This window comes from Perognathus longimembris, chromosome 8 (genome assembly GCF_023159225.1).
Source record: "Perognathus longimembris pacificus isolate PPM17 chromosome 8, ASM2315922v1, whole genome shotgun sequence".
Taxonomy (NCBI): domain Eukaryota; kingdom Metazoa; phylum Chordata; class Mammalia; order Rodentia; family Heteromyidae; genus Perognathus; species Perognathus longimembris.
The window spans coordinates 973192-989508 of record NC_063168.1 but is presented as its reverse complement, the minus strand read 5'-3'; the positions used below and the strand labels follow the sequence as shown (position 1 = coordinate 989508).

Sequence of the window (16317 nt, the reverse complement as noted above, 5' to 3'; positions counted from 1 at the left end):
AAGTGAAAGGGAATATCAAAATCGAGAGGCAAAGGATAAAAAGACAAATGATTCCAAAAGCAATACTTGCAAAACCATTTGGTGTAAACTACCTGAACAACTCATGGGGGGAGAGGGAAAGGGTGAAGGGGGAATGAGGGAGGAGGTAACAAACAGTACAAGAAATGTACCCAAGGCCTAACGTATGAAATTGTAACCTGTCTGTACCTCACTCTGACAATAAATAAGAAAAAAAAAGCTGAAAAAAATAAATAAAAAGGAAATTACATGTTTAATTCTTTGGCCACCATAGCTACCCATTCAAGTATATATAATGGTCACACATAGCTAGTGATTACTATATTGGACAAAGAGATGCAGAATTTTCTCACCATCACAGGAAGTGATGAGCACTGAATTGTAAAGAAAAAAGGTGAATGCTGAAATGTCAGGGAGAATCATGTTTGTTTTGTATAAAGAATAAATCAGATGCATTTTCTTACTTTAGAATATTTTCTTAAATTTGAGGACAAATGACAAATCTTAACGTATTATAGGACTAAAAATTCCTAAACTATCTTTATTGTTCTTTAGAATGCAACTTTGGTTTTCCCCTTGCTCTCCTGGGTACTAGTGAAATGACTACCATGGTAAATTCTGAATTAAATATTATAAAACTCTGCCATCTGTCTGTTTGTCTGTCTCTCACACACACAATCACTAGGACTTGGTGGTAGAACATTTGATTTCCAGCATCACAAAACAAGCAAAGTATAAACTAGAGGACTATCGAAAGTAAATTCAGAGAGTAACATTTGGATGTCAGCTGGTTTCTAAAAACTGATTAGAAAAAGCTACTTAAATCAGGCACTACTGGCTTATGTCTGCCATTCTAGCTGCTCGGGAGGCTGAGATCTGAGGATTGTGGCTGGAAGCCAGACCAGGCAAGAAAGTCCACGAGACTCTTATCTCCAATTAACCCTCTACCTCAATAAAAGAAAAAAACAAACCAGAAGTGGAGCTACTATAGCCTGAGTAGCAGAATGCTAGCCTTGGGCAAAAATGCTCAGGGACAGCATCCAGGTCTCAAGACAGGCACAAAAAGAAAAAAGGGAAAGGCTATTTAAACAACTGTTGACTGTTACGCATGAGCCAAATCTCATGAGCTCCATCCTCCCATGAAGGAGCAAGCTTCCTTAAATACTCTGTAGCATCCCAAGGACAGCAGTGTGAGGCAACTTATACATCAAGGTTTGGCAGAATGAGAGGACAATTTTATTTTTTTCATTAACAACAGTCAAGGAAAAAAAGTAGCAAGAATTTCTGAGGTATAAGTCTGTGAAAAAAGTTAACCAGAACAGGGAAAACTCACCATGACATAGTGTAGAGAAAGGACTCAAATGATGATGATGATGTAGACAAGAGAGAAACATTTTTACTTGGAAAACCAGGACAGAAAAGCACTGTCCTCTTTTGTGATGACAGTATCAAGCTAAGTTTAAACTGGGACAGAGTGCTCCTCTTAGAAGCCATTCTCCCCCAACATCAGGCAAGTCTACGGGAAAGACTTCCTTCTTGCTACTTTAGTTTATATTTCTAAGCCTTTTACTATTCAGGCTTAGGAAAATCTCCCTTTTATCCTCTTCATTTCCCCTTTCATTTTTTTCTTTTCTTTTCTTTTTTTTTGTGCCCATACTGGTGCCTTATCCTGCTCTTAACTGGCTTTTTTGCTACATAAGTCAGATAAAAAATAATTTCTTTTTGGACAACATCGCCCCTTTCCCCTCCTTTCTCTCCCCCAGTTTTTCCCCTTCCACCTCCACCTCCTAGTTGTGTAGTTAATTTTGAACATAGAGCACAGTGAGTAGTACCAATGCTGCATTTGTTCACCCTTTGTCCCTCTATGTTGTAATGCCTCCTTCCCCTCCAGAAGACAGAAAAGAACAAACAGAACAAAAAGAAAACAACAGCAAAGAAAAAAAAAACCCCTCAATTCCATTTCCTGGGCTTCATTTTGATAAATATTATTTTACATCATCAGAGACACATAGGTATTGTGCCTCTGTGATCCTCCCCTAAGAATAGCCTCCTTTGGCCTCACTGTATATAATGCCTACAGTCCTGTACACTTTATTATGTACCAGTATATTTTAGATCTAGCTTCTGAGTATGAGAGAAAACATGAGTTGCCTGTGTCTCTGGGCTTGGCTTATCTCACTTAACATGATTTGTTCTAGGTCCATCCATTCCCTGCAAATGACATATATGGTTCTATGTAATGGCTGTGTTAAATTCCGTTGTTCATAGGTACCACATTTTTTTGATCCACTCATCTATTGTAGGGTATCTGGGCTGTTTCCATAACTTGGCTATTTGTGACTAGTACAACAGTAAACATGGATGTGCAGGTGTCTTTATGGTATCCTGGCTTGTGATGTTCTGGGTAGATGCCCAGGAGTGGTAAGGCTGGGTTGTAGGGAAGATCTATGGTTAGATTTTTGAGGAGCCTTCAGACTACTGTCCAGAGTGGTTGTACTAGCTTATATTCCCACCAACAGTGCAACAGGGTTCCTTTCTCCCCACATCCCCACCAATGTTTATTGCTGTTTGACTTCACAACGTTGGCCAATCTAATTGGGGTGAGATGGGCTCTCAGCCCAATTGTTGTTTTGATTTGCATTTCCTTTATGGCCAAAGAGGATAAGCATCTCCTTATGTGTGATTTTGTTTCTGCCCTTCTTACCTTTTCTGAGAAGCCTCTCCTTAGCTCCTTTGCCTATTTGGTGATTGGTTTATGAGCTTTGGGAGGAGTTACTTTCTTAAGTTTCTTGTATATTTCAGATATTAGGCCTTTGTCTGATGTATTGCTGGCAAAGATCTTCTCCTAGGCTGTTGACTGTCTTTCTAGTTTAGTAACTATGTCCTTTGTTGTGCAGAAATTTTTTATTTTGATGCAACCCCATTTGTCAATCTCTCTCCTATCTGTTGTGCCCCTGGGACTCCTTTCAAGAAGTTTCTGCCTATGCCTGTGAGTTCTAGTGTTTCTCCTACTCCTTCTTGCAGTAATTCCAAAGTTTCCAGGCTGATGTTGAGGTCTTTGATCTACTTTCACTTCTTTCTTTATAAACATTTGTAACAGGAGCTTTTAGGAGGACAAAACCCATTTTAGTTGTGAAAGCCTGTACTTGCCAGAAAATATATTCTTTTTCATCTATCTGCACTTTCGAGCTACTATTATGACTATGGTAGGGTCTTAAAGAACTCTGGAGCCCTAGGTGCAATTACTATATACAATTCTGGCCAACATCTACATTTTCTAACACAGGGCCAAGCCAACTTAGAAGCTATAGTGGCTGCATATTCAGAGTTGGAAGGCACTGAAATGTGGAATGAAGATTTTAGGGATTCTCGCAGGGAGTGACACTCAACACTGAAGAGAAGACAAGGAGCTAATGAGAAAAAATTTTAAAAGACTGGCTAAGAGTTAGTAGACTTTATAAAAGAAGAATAAGTTTGCTTTTAATCATGGTTCTATATTACCCTTTCCTTCAATCTTAATTTTCAGGCTATATTATAAAAATTGTTATTACCACAAATAAGTAGAAACTTCTGGCCTGCAAAATCTAAATTCAAATAAAATGCAGAGCTACCTAAACTGCAACACCAAAAAAGCCATAGTTGACTGAAAATTATTCTCCAATTTTACATCCAGACTGCTATATTCCAAAATTCAAACTCCACAGTAAGTTGTACAGAAAGTATTACTCTCTTCAATGCATCTAGAAGAATCTAGAAGAACTCATCATTTAAAACAGCTTTATAATAAATTAAGATTTTATGCTAAGCATAATTGGATTAACCCATTTCATAAACTTACCTGTAATGGCTCACTGTGAGGGTTGTGTATATTTATTATGGGTGAGAAACTGCTATTCACTGGGACTCTGGCTCCAAGGAATGGCCTCAATCGATAAGGATTAGGAACCCCAACACCAAATACCTGTTTAAAATAAGAAAATAGGTAGCACTGCATAGGCCTGCTTTACCTAGGAAAACTAGTTAAATCTAATTTTGATGCAAAAAAATCACTTCTATTAATTAGTTTGGGCCACTGTTTGATTTATTTTATATATGTGCATTTGGAAATGTTACTATAATATATTGCAACTTGAAATGATAGCAGTCCCTCGTGAAATCATGGAACATACAGGGAAAAAATAGGATTTCCTAACTCCAACCATGGCTCAGATAATGTTGAAACATCAAGCCCAACTCTAGGTCATGCCCACAGTGGAAAGCTCAAGGCTGACTAAACAGAGTGAGCCAGATATTCAAATGGCAAGTTTTTTTTTTTAAGTGTCTATGATGTACTAAGAACGAGTACTTAAGTAGTAAGTAATTTAATAATAAACAAGGTGCCTATTCTCCTGAAACTTACAGTCTAGTATTGGAACACACCAGATGCCAACAAAAAGATTAAAAGAAGTTGATGAAGACAGTTGTCTGTCGCTAGGAAGGGACCAGTGGTAGTGAAGGGGAAAAAAGCACACTGACCTGAGATACACTTAGGGTTATATATGGACACAGGTGGTCATTAAGGCTCAGGAGAACAAATTAACCCTGACCCTCACACAGTCTAGATTCACTGTAACTATTAAGGTCTGTTGAGGAATACCTCACAGATCTTTATTCCTCTAATAGTCTTTTTGTTTACTCAACAATGGATGTCATCTACACCTAGAGGTATAACTCAGTGGTAGAACATTTGCTTAGCAGGCATGAGACCCTAGATTTCAATCCTAGCACCTCAAAAACAAAGCAAAACCTATTTTAAGATCATTTGTTCATAGTCTGAATTGAATAGGAGATTTATGGTGAGAATGAAAATATTCTAAGTCTAAACTCTTAACATTTTCTATTATCTCCAAAGTTTCTGAAGTGAGTTCTTAAAAGTCTGTCATAAAAGTCAGTGATAATGACTGTAAAATAAATAGAAGTTCTAATTCTGGTTCTTACCTGGTAGGTAAACACCCCATGATTAGATGTGTTAATAAATAAAGTATTTTCTACATTTCCTACTACTCTTGCAAGAAAAACTACATCAAATGATGTATTTCCTCCTGGAAGAATTTTCTGAAAAAGAAAAACAATAAAATTAAATTGGTAACAATAACAAAAACATCACCAAGGTTAGACAGCTAAAGTACTCTAAAATAAATACCTTAGAATTTTCATAAACTAGGTTATTTCTTTAAAGACTTAAGCTTTTAAAAATTATTTTTATTGGGTTTACATTACTACATATATTTCACAGTACACATTTTAACTTTCACAATAAAAGTTAAATGATGAAAACTATTCTACTCTACATAGTTTACGAAGTCTATGAACTGTATATAATTTTTTGTGTTTATATGTTTACTTATAGTTAATTTTTATTTATATATTTTTTGCCAGTCCTGGGGCTTGAATTCAGGGCCTGAGCGGTGTCCCTGGCTTCTTTTTGCTCAAGGCTAGCACTCTACCACTTGAGCCACAGCACCACTTCTGGCTTTTTCTATGTATGTGGTGCTGAGGAATAGAACCCAGGGCTTCATGTATATGAGGCAAGCACTCTACCACTAGGCCATATTCCCAGCCCTATACATTTATTTTTAAAAGTATTTTCAGAAATACTACTCTGCAAAAAATTCCTTCTATAAAATAGGTCCCTAGGTGAACCTCATCCAGAAATGTCAAATGGGTGGTCATTAGTTTGTGTTGTTTGGTTGAGATACAGAAATTTCTTATCCCTGACTCTTCTTGAAAACTCAAGAGCTACACAAAGGTCTATATTACCACAAGGCAACTGGCTGAAGCAAATCCCCTTTGATGAGCCGTATGCTCTCCAGAGTTCCCCTTATTTGCACTGTTTATCCAGCCAAGCAAGAATCTATACTTGCAACTCTTATTTTTGTCTCTTAATTATGAAAGCAGCAAAATCCCTGGCCATTAACCCAGATGAAGGCTGGAGTGTTTAGACACACCACCATCTGAATTAGCAAAGTAAGTTAAAAGTGAAAAAGAAAATGTGTAGTTGGGTCATGAGCTATTTTTGCATTGTTTCCATTTTTGCTTGTCTAACATGTCTGCACACTGTAATAACTGAAAGTGGTTCTATTTATGTATGATGGTATCTCTCTCTCTAGCTTATAATGTATGCTATTAACTGTAGCATAGTATTACACAAATCACAGGCAGGCTGACAGCACACGAGGCGTCTTTCACTTTGACTATTGTGAAAAACTGCAGAACTGGGGCAAACCTCTTGGGGTTCAGCACTACATTTTTTTTTTTTTTTTTTTTTTTTAGCACTACATTTTTTTATACACAGGTTTCCTTCAACATTAGAGTTCTGTTATTTGAGACAACTGTCACATGTACATTAGCTGAAAAAATACCTTTTAGGTAACAATAAAAAATAACTCAAAGGAAAGTATTTTAAGAAATATTTAGAAAGGTGATGTTTTCCCTAAGTTCCACAAAGGAAATTAAATTTTTTTATTACCAAAAGCAATATGCTGATGCTAATATCCTTTATTTATAAAATTCTAGTTTTTGGTGGTATTCAAATTTGAACTCAGGGTCTTATACTTGCTAAGCTGGTGCTCAACCATTTGAGACACATTTCACCTGGCTTTTTAAAAAGCTGAACATTGTGAAGATGGAACCGAGCAAACTTCCTGCCTTGGCTGCCTTTGAGACATTCTCCAGATCTCAGCCTCCTGAGTAGCTTAGGCTTGAAAATGTATTTATAAAATAAATTTAAAGGAAAAGAGAACAAAACCAAAAATGGTTATATTTTTTACTAAAGTTGCTACCTCACAAGATAATGATGAAAAAGAACTTGAGCAAGGACAAATACAAAAATTTAAGAATGATACAAAATAAATACAGTAGCCAACATGACACATACTTAAAAGAAGTTTGACTTTATCACATTCCTTAAAAGGAGTTTCATTCATTTACTTCCCTATGAGAGGTCCTATTTGTTAACTCTGTGTGTGTGTGTGCGTGCGTGCGTGCGTGTGTGTGTGTGTGTGTGTGTCTCCGTCCTGGGGCTTAAACTCAGAAGGTGCTATCCTTGAGTTTTATTGCTCATGAGCATGAGTAGTGCTCTACAGCTTGAGCCACTGTTCTACCTCCAGCTTTTTTGGTGATTAATTGGAGATAAAAGTCTCACCAACTTTCCTGTTCTGGCTGGCTTCAAATCTTGAACTTCAAATCAAAGCCTCATGAGTAGCTAGGATTACAGGTGTGAACCAGTGGTGCTTGGCTTATTAATTATTTTTTACTTAGTTTGGAAACCTACACATTAAAGCTTAATGTATACTTTGAAATTAAAAACTGATTTAATATGTTTAATATGTATATAATTATACATGATATTTTCAATTTCACATTCAGGAAAAATAATTTTAAGCAGAGAAACTTACCCTATTTTGAAAAAATGATGCATGAAAATGTGATGTTGTAGCAGATATTGATACTAAAGTAATAGTTTCTTCAGAACTAGGATTATGTAAGTAGACTTTTTCCATTTTTGGCATTCCAACTGGCCTGCAAAAACAAAACAAATACTTCACATATTAATTCTGGTTTTTGATATTATTGTTAAAAATTAAATATTAAAGTTATTAAATTCACTTTCAAGCATATTCAAATATTTATCAAATTGTTTTATATGTAAAATTACACAATATATTTAGTTACTCAATATATTATATGCATGAGTGTATGTACGAAATATATATATGTGTGTGTATATTTTGAGTCAATGTCTTACTATGTTTCCCAGGCTGACCTCTAACTCTTGGCTCTACCTGCCTTAGCATCCCTTGAGATGGGATTATAGGTGTGCACCCCCAAGCACGGTACTACACCTGTTTACACCTACACACACACATACACCTCAACAGCAAACACTATTCCCCAATCTGATGTTCCCTAACTCCCTATGTTTTCACAATGGAAACTTTCTACTCTCTCTTTAATTTGCAGGTTATATGTAGGGGATGGCTATGCCTTTAAGAGGGGACGGCCGGCTAGCCCGTCCCACTTCCTTCCAGCTTCAACCGGAAGAGAAGCCAGGCCAGCCCCCGCCTCTCAGCGGTGAGCACACGTGTCAGAATGGTGCTGGCTAGCCCAGGAGGTGGAGCCAAGAGGTTTCTGCCTCTGCGGGAAGTTCTGTGACATCACCGTGATGGGCACGCTCATTAGCCTATCGTTGGCACCTGGTCAGTCCCTCTCCTTCCCGCGTCACTGCTGGTATAAGTGTATTTGCCCTCCCCCTAATTAAACCAGAACACCCCTTGTGGGTTCTCTGAGAAGTCCACGTGCCCGTGTCTTCCTTGGGAAATATGGGGAGGGGGCAGGACATTCTCGCGACCACACGCTGACCGAGGCTGCACGTGGCCTTCACTCCCGCAGTTAATTCCTTCTGGCCAGAGGATGCGTTGAGGGCGATAGAGGGCCACACGGAAGGGGCGGACAGGCCTAGGACCTCCACGCGGATGGAGGTAGAGCTAAGCCTGGCAGTTATACATTGGATTCTTGATTGCATTCTCCCCCTTTTCTCCTCTTCATTAGTCCACACTTTTTGAAATTTTGTGTTTTATATTTAAGCCCAAGGTTTCTATATAAACTTCAAATCCTAAGCAGTTTCAAGGCAGAACCAGAATCATTTTATATTCAAGTGCCCATCATTCTTTCCCCCTTCCCTTCAAGTTCTGCTTCTACCCTTTCTTTTTTTAATTCAGTTTGTTTCTAATTTATGAGTTGGCAAAGTTGATACGGCAGTGGACAGCTGCTAGTTTTCACTAACTTAAGGAAATTAGTCAGGTGTTTTGGGTTCTTTTAAAGATGGCGAATTAGTACATGATGGATTTTCTTGCTACTCCTACCTAATCTCCAATAATAATGCTGAGAAAATTTCGAACTTAGAGAGAGGTACTGATTCTAAGAAATAAGCAAAAATGAATGAGAAGTCCTTGAGGGAGCCAGAGGCTGCCTTTAGCTGGCAGAGGGTGGAAGAGAGGGGCACAGGGCAGCCTGAGCTAACAGTCAGAGAGTAGGGTGAAGGAAGGTTCCCAAGCTGTTGTAAGAGCCTGCTCCTTCAACTCAGAAGAGTAGAGAAGCTAGCAGGAGTAAGGAGGCAATGATGGGAGCCTCAAGGAAAAGGTACCAAATCACCTCTCCAGAGCTACTCCTTGGCACTGAGCAAAATACTGGACCACATCCAAAGTTTTGACTTTCTAAGATGCTGCTCAAGACTTGCCTGAATCCAGAGGCCACTCAGAACGAAAGTGATGATTTGGACCAACAACACAGGTATGTAAATCATACAGTACACTGGTACACAAGGTTACAAATGTAACAAGTTACACAAAAGAATACTCTAGCATTTGTATAATTTTTGTTTTAATATGTTTAAAATATTCAAATTTTTCAGGGCAAGTTAAAAGACTAACATATTATTGAGACATGTATGCAAATGTAATACAAGTGTAAAGAAAATCTAGAATCACTAATAACATTCCAGCCAGGTAAAGTAATGCACATCTCTAATCTCAACTACTCTTCAGGTACAGTCAGGCAATCCCATGTTTGGGTGTGGCCTGGGCAAAATTAGCAAACCCTGTCTCAAAAAACAAAAGCAAAATAAATAAAAAACAAACTCCAAAAGAGTTGGGGCCATGGTTCAAGTAGTAGAAAAACCTAGCATGAGTGAGGTCTTAGGTTCAATCCTCAGTGTGCTGGGGGGGAAAAAAGGAACAAAGAAATTCAAGACAGTGGCTAATTCTGAGAAGAACAAAGAAAATGACCAGGGAGGGTTATACATCACTGTCTGGGTTCTGAGAAGTTCTATTTCTTTTTTTTGGCCAGTACTGGGCCTTGGACTCAGGGCCTGAGCACTGTCCCTGGCTTCCTTTTGCTCAAGGATAGCACTCTGCCACTTGAGCCACAGCGCCACTTCTGGCCGTTTTCTGTATATGTGGTGCTGGGGAATCGAACCCAGGGCCTCATGTAAACGAGGCAAGCTCTCTTGCCACTAGGCCATATTCCCAGCCCCGAGAAGTTCTATTTCTAAGGTGTGTGGTAGATGTACAACTGTATGTGTCTTGTATATTTCATACACATACAAAAAAGAAAATAATGTTACAGTAATGGAAACAGTCTGGAAAGTAATACTTTTCTATAACTGTTTACCACTATTGAAAAATGCAATAAGGTATCTCCAGTACCTCTCTCTTACTCTCTTTTTTGAAATTTAGAAGAATCAAATGTCAGTAAGATAGCTTTGCTATGTGAACCATTTCCTTGAGGTCAATGCATTGAAAGAGAATGCTATATTTGAGACCAGCATTCTTATCTAGCATCAATGCCAAATCTTATCTAGTTAATGTTATGGTTCATGAGTAGTCCAACTTGAAAAAATATGCTACCAAATGTTATTTAAAAACATAATATTAGGGAAACTTGTTATATAACCGTTATGATCAACTTAAAATAGAAATTTTAGTCTCACTGCTTATAAACTTGTGTAACCTCCACACATTTGGATTTCATCTTTAGTCTCTCACCCCTTTTTGAGTAAAATCTTTGAAGTAACAAGTTGGTCAGAATTTTATGTACTCAACTTGAGTTTTAATGTGGTCACATATTTCACTTTATTTTCAAATTCTGTATCATCTAAATCAAATTCCAATTAATCAGTATCTGCTTCATCTACAGTTGAGTTGAATTTTGGACCAAACAACTTGCTTATTTTTCTTGGGATGGAATTATTTCTTTACACATTACTAATATTATATGCACCAGGTCCCAAAACTGATAAACAACTCATGACGGGATTTTTTTTTTTCTAATACTGAAATTTAAACTCAGGGCTTCATGCTCACTCAGAGGACACCATGTGACCCATGTCTCCAGGCTGGCCCTTACTGATTATTTTGGAGATGGAATCTTGAGGATTTTTCTGCCCCAGCTGGCACTGAACCACAATCTGCTAGGTCTCAGACTCCTAAACAGCAAGGATTATATGCATGAATCACCAATGCTCTGCTCTTTTCTAAGTTTTTAGTAACAGTTTGTACTGCTTTTGTACACCATTTGAAATTTCTATGTATGCATGTCTTCTAGGTATGTATATACCTGATTAACACTAATGAATCAAGACAAGACAGTTTTCTTCTAGTTAAAATTATACTAATTTCATTTGGTAAAGAATTCTGTTTTACTAATTTGTTGACATTATTTAATAGTGCACATTAATTGTACAAATAATTTCACTATGCTATTTCCATAATGCATATAACTTACTTTCATCAAATTCACCTCTTATTTTCTGAAAATTTCTTCATAATGTGGATGCTTGTTATTGCTGAGGAGATGTATTCTGATGCCTCTTAAGGTCTAAATCAAATCATGTGTTCTGAAAGCAGCAGAGGCCACTATCTTGTACAAGTGGGAGAGGAAAGACAACCTCCCTTCAAGTTTCTCACCGAGAGCTGATAACCCTGCCCCATCAATTGTCACTAGGAAGGCTTTTCCCACATTGCTTCAGAGACTCCACAAAAATTTCTTTGTCTTATGCAGGGAAGCAAAAACTTGGCTAAAATCTTTTCATGGTTTATAGCCAGGCTATCACGAAGTCCGCCATAATTCTGTGGTTTAATAGTCTGTCTATGGGCCAGGAGGAATGAGGTCAGGCTTAGGCCTTGAGACAGTGACAGAGAGCTATCTAAGGCAGGTATGTAAGGGAATGTTTGAGAGTTAGGAGCAAGAAGCTGAGTATCCCCTTTAACCTCCTCAAACCAAGACCTGACCTGATGAATTCCTTCTATCCCTGGTGGAGTCTAGATTCCTTAAACAAGTGGTTTAGAAATCCAGAATCAGGAACCAATTAGGGAAGTAGGGACAGACCCAGCTGAGACCTCAAACTATGATCCAGATTCTTCAAGGATAAGCTATATGCATATATTACAGTGTATAAGATAAAATTTCTCATTTAAGCTTTATATAGACATGCCAGTAGGATAAAAGTATACTCAAATAGTATACAGAAATTTTAAAAATTGCACCTTATATCCTGAAAATTCACTAGTATAATTTCTTTAAAACGTATTCTCTTACCAGGTGCTGGTGGTCCACACTTTTAATCCTAACTACTTAGAAGGCTGAGATTGGGAACTGAGCTAGCCCAGCCTGACAAGTTCAAGAGACCAATTCTCTCCACATAGTTGGTGTGGTGGTACAAGTCTTTCATCTGAAGCTGTGTGGAAGACTGACATTGAGAAGATCATGGTTCCAGGACAGCCTAGACAGAGAATTCCATGAAACTCCATCTCAATGGAAAGGTGCTGGTTGGATGTGATTAGATACATCCGTCATCTGACCTGTAATAGGAAGCCCAAAATAGGTGGACTGAAGTCCTGACATGAGCCTAGACTTCAAGATTCAAGACCTTATCTCAAAAATAACCAGCACATCTATCAAAAAGAATGACATTGCTCCATTCGTAAGGAAATGGAAAGACTTGGAAAAAAATCATATTAAGTGAAATGAGCCAGACCCAAAGAAACATAAACTCTATGTTTCCCTCATTGGCAATAATTAGTATATATCTAGGATAGTCATAGCAGAGGATCACAATAGCTCAATGACTATATACATATGATCATATAAGATGATACTAAGCGAAATGAACTCTAAGATATGGAAAGAAGTGGTTTTTCATTGTTTTTTGTTTGTTTGTTTTGTTTTTTGCCAGTCCTGGACCTTGGACTCAGGGCCTGAGCACTGTCCCTGGCTTCTTTTTGCTCAAGGCTAGCACTCTGCCACTTGAGCCACAGCGCCACTTCTGGCCATTTTCTATATACGTGGTGGTAGTGAATCGAACCCAGGGCTTCATGTATATGAGGCAAGCACTCTTGCCACTAGGCCATATTCCCAGCCCCTCATTGTTGTTATTTTTAATATACTATGTGAAGTTATTTCTTTTTTCTTACGTTTTTTTCTTCCCTATGGTTTAGCCCCTGTTGTCACTATTTTTTATTAATACCATGGGTATTGTATATTCATTTATCTGAATTAGGGAAGGTAAGGGGAACATCAAAATAGTGAGACAAAGGGTAAAAGGTGAACCAATGAAACAGCAATACTTACAAGACAATATGTTGTAAACAAACTGTACAACTTGAGGAGGGGTGATTTGGGGAAGAGAGAAGGTGGGAGAAAAATGAGGGAGGAGGTAACAAGTTTGACAAGAAATGTACTCACTGCCTTATGTATGTAACTGTAACTCCTCTGTACATCACCTTGACAATAAAATTAAACTAAAAAAATAACTAGCACAAAACCAGGGTGGTAGGCATGGTTTAGCAGTACAGGCCTTTCCTACCAAGACAAAGCCCTGATTTCAAATCCCAGTATCACCAAACTAAGTTTTTAAAAAATGTTGTTTTTTACAATTCAAATAAGCTGCAAGCTAACTGACAACCAGTGAGCCATTTCCTTATTAATTTGATCTTCATTTTTCTTGTGTATAATGTTAGTGCAACAAATAGGCACTTTGATAGAACAAGCTGGAGATGACGTATAGCATGAGAGGGCACAAGAGGACAGGCCTGGGAGTTCCAGGAGCCTGGAAGCAGGTGATTAGATGGCCTCATCAGGCCAGGGCTTATAGACCCAGGGCCATTGAGGCTGTCTTGCTCTTTCTTCTAGGAATCAGCAAGGAAAAATCTTGAGCCACATACAATAGAGATGAACTCTTACTCAAAAAAGAAGGGTCATCACCCTCTGTTGTTCAAAGAAATCTGAACCAAAAAGTTTGGAGCTATGAGGACAGAGGGGAAATGTCAGAAGATTGTAAGCAGGCAATTTTAGACCTGCATGTTCACACAAGATTCTAACTCTGGGCAGCTCACCTAACAGGAAGCAGAAGGTGCAATGGAAGGAACACATCACTTTCCTTAGTTCACTTGGTGATATGAATGGACGCTGGACCATGGAAAGTACATGCTTATGTATAAATACGCAACACATTCATTCATTTACCTATGTGACAAATTATCACAAACCTAGTGACTTAAAGAGATGCCCACTTATTCTGTAAGAATGGCTGATTTATCTGCTCAGGGTCTCACAGGGCTTCTGTCTCAAGGTATAAGCAAGCTTATTCTTCTGAAACTCAAAAGTCCTTTTCTAAACTTATCCAGGGTGTTGGCTAAACTCAGTTTCCTCTTAAACTCTTTCCATATAGCAGCCCCTTATTTTCCTTTGTGAGTTGTTTTTAGTGGCACACATCTTAATTTCAGCCCTTGAGAAGCAAAGGTAGGAAATGTGAGGGTTTGAGGCCAGCCTGGGCTACAATGTAAAACACTGTCTTAAAAGACAACAAAAAGACCCCTCTGCATTGGCTATAACCAGACCTAAGAGGCTCAGGAACTAGGTCCCACCTTCCTAGAGTATTTCCTTAATAAAAGTGAACTGATTCTGGCACCTAAATTATAATTTCAAAATCTTTTACAGGGATACCCAGATAAACATAATGGGAAGGTATATGTAGGTATATTAGAGGCCTGCATGATCTTAGAATCCTGATTATTACAAGAAGTGTGACCTGTGTGTGACCTGATTGGCTATGCAGAAAAAGTTTAAAAATAAAACAAAGATGTCCAGGCACCTGTCAGGACAGGTACTGTTTGTTTCCATTACTGGCTGCTCCAAATACAGAGGAGACCCAAAGGGACAGTGTGAAGTATTTATAGATGAATCAGGATGAGCAAGGAGACAGCTGTTCTCTGTGCTGCTTGCTGCAGAATGAATGACTAACTATCCACATTTGGAAAGAGTCAGAGAAGTAGCTATCAATTACAGAGTTTGGAAAGTAAGCTGTAATTCTGTGGTCTATGGCAAGTTTCCTAGGCCACAGAAAGACGACACTGCAATGGCAATGAAGAAACGGCTCAGCAATCGTCTGGAGACAAGTTTTATGAATGAGAGTGACACAGAATTCTGTTAAACATGGCTTTTGGAAGGAAGGTGGGCTCAATCAACACAGCAATTTGTACTATTTACTTACCACATTATCCTACCATTTTCACAAACATGCATTAATGGATAATCTCTCACAAAAGCTCAACTCATACCATGCACAATATCAACTCAAAGTGGATCAAAGACCTCAACATTAAGTCCAGAAGCCGAAATTTCTGCAAAAGGGAATAGGAGAAACACTAGAACTCACAGGCATAGGCAGAAACTTCTTGAGAAGAGCCTCAGCGGCACAACAGATAGGAGAGATTTGACAAATGGGGTTACACCAAAATAAAGTTTTTGCACAGCAAAGTTTTTGCACAGTTATTAAATAGAAAGACAGTCAACAGCCTGGCAGAAGATCTTTACCAGCAATACACCAGACAAAGGCCTAATATCCAAAATATACAAGGAACTCGAGAAAGTAACCCCTCCTAAAGCGAATACACCAATCGCAAGATGGGCAAAGGAGCTAAGGAGAGGTTTCTCAGAATAAGAAGAATGACAAAAACAAAAACAATATCACATATGAGGAGATGCTAATCATCTTTGGCCATAAAGGAAATACAAATCAAAACAACCCTGAGAGCCCATCTCACCCCAGTTGCACTGGCCAACATTGTGAATTCAAACAACCAAGGTTGGAAGGGAGGTAGGGAACCCTACTGCACTGTTAGTGGGAATGTAAACTAAGACAGCACTCTGGACAGCAGTCTGGAGGTTCCTAAAAACAACAACAACAACAACAACAACAACAACAACAAAAACCCACAAAAACTAAACATGGCTGTGTCCTACGATACCACTCCTGGGCATCTATCCAGAACATCACAAGCCAGGATACCATAAAGACACCTGAACATCCATGTTCACTGCTGCACTATTCACAAGAGCCAAGTTGTGCAAACAGCCCAGATGCCCTACAAGAGATCAGTGGATCAAAAAAAGTGGTACCTATAAACAGTGGAATTTTACACGGCTATTAGAATACATGATATACCATAGATTGAGTCTTAACTATGTTGCCACTTGCAAGGAAATGGATGGACCTAGAACAAATCATCTTGAGGCAACCCAAGTTCAGAGAGACCAATGACACATGTTTTCTCTCATACGTGGAATCTAGATCTAAAATACATGATAAATTATATAGATCTCTAGGTGCCAACACAGTGAGATCAAAGGAGGATACTCTTAGGAGAAGAACACAAAGGCACGATACCTATGTGCACCTGATCATACAAAATATTTATTGAA

General features: G+C 38.4%; 1 protein-coding gene across 3 annotated transcripts in view; it reads right to left on the bottom strand.

The window, feature by feature from the left end:
• The window catches only part of Tmem131 (transmembrane protein 131), a 160583-nt gene that overhangs the window by 67300 nt on the left and 76966 nt on the right, over positions 1 to 16317 (bottom strand). For all 3 annotated transcript variants that reach the window (XM_048352290.1, XM_048352289.1, XM_048352288.1), the window contains exons 5-7: positions 7455 to 7578; positions 4996 to 5112; positions 3857 to 3979 (exon numbers count right to left, since the gene is read on the bottom strand). In XM_048352290.1, the coding sequence (XP_048208247.1) occupies positions 3857 to 3979; positions 4996 to 5112; positions 7455 to 7578 (364 nt within the window). The remainder of the gene's footprint in view (positions 1 to 3856; positions 3980 to 4995; positions 5113 to 7454; positions 7579 to 16317) is intronic.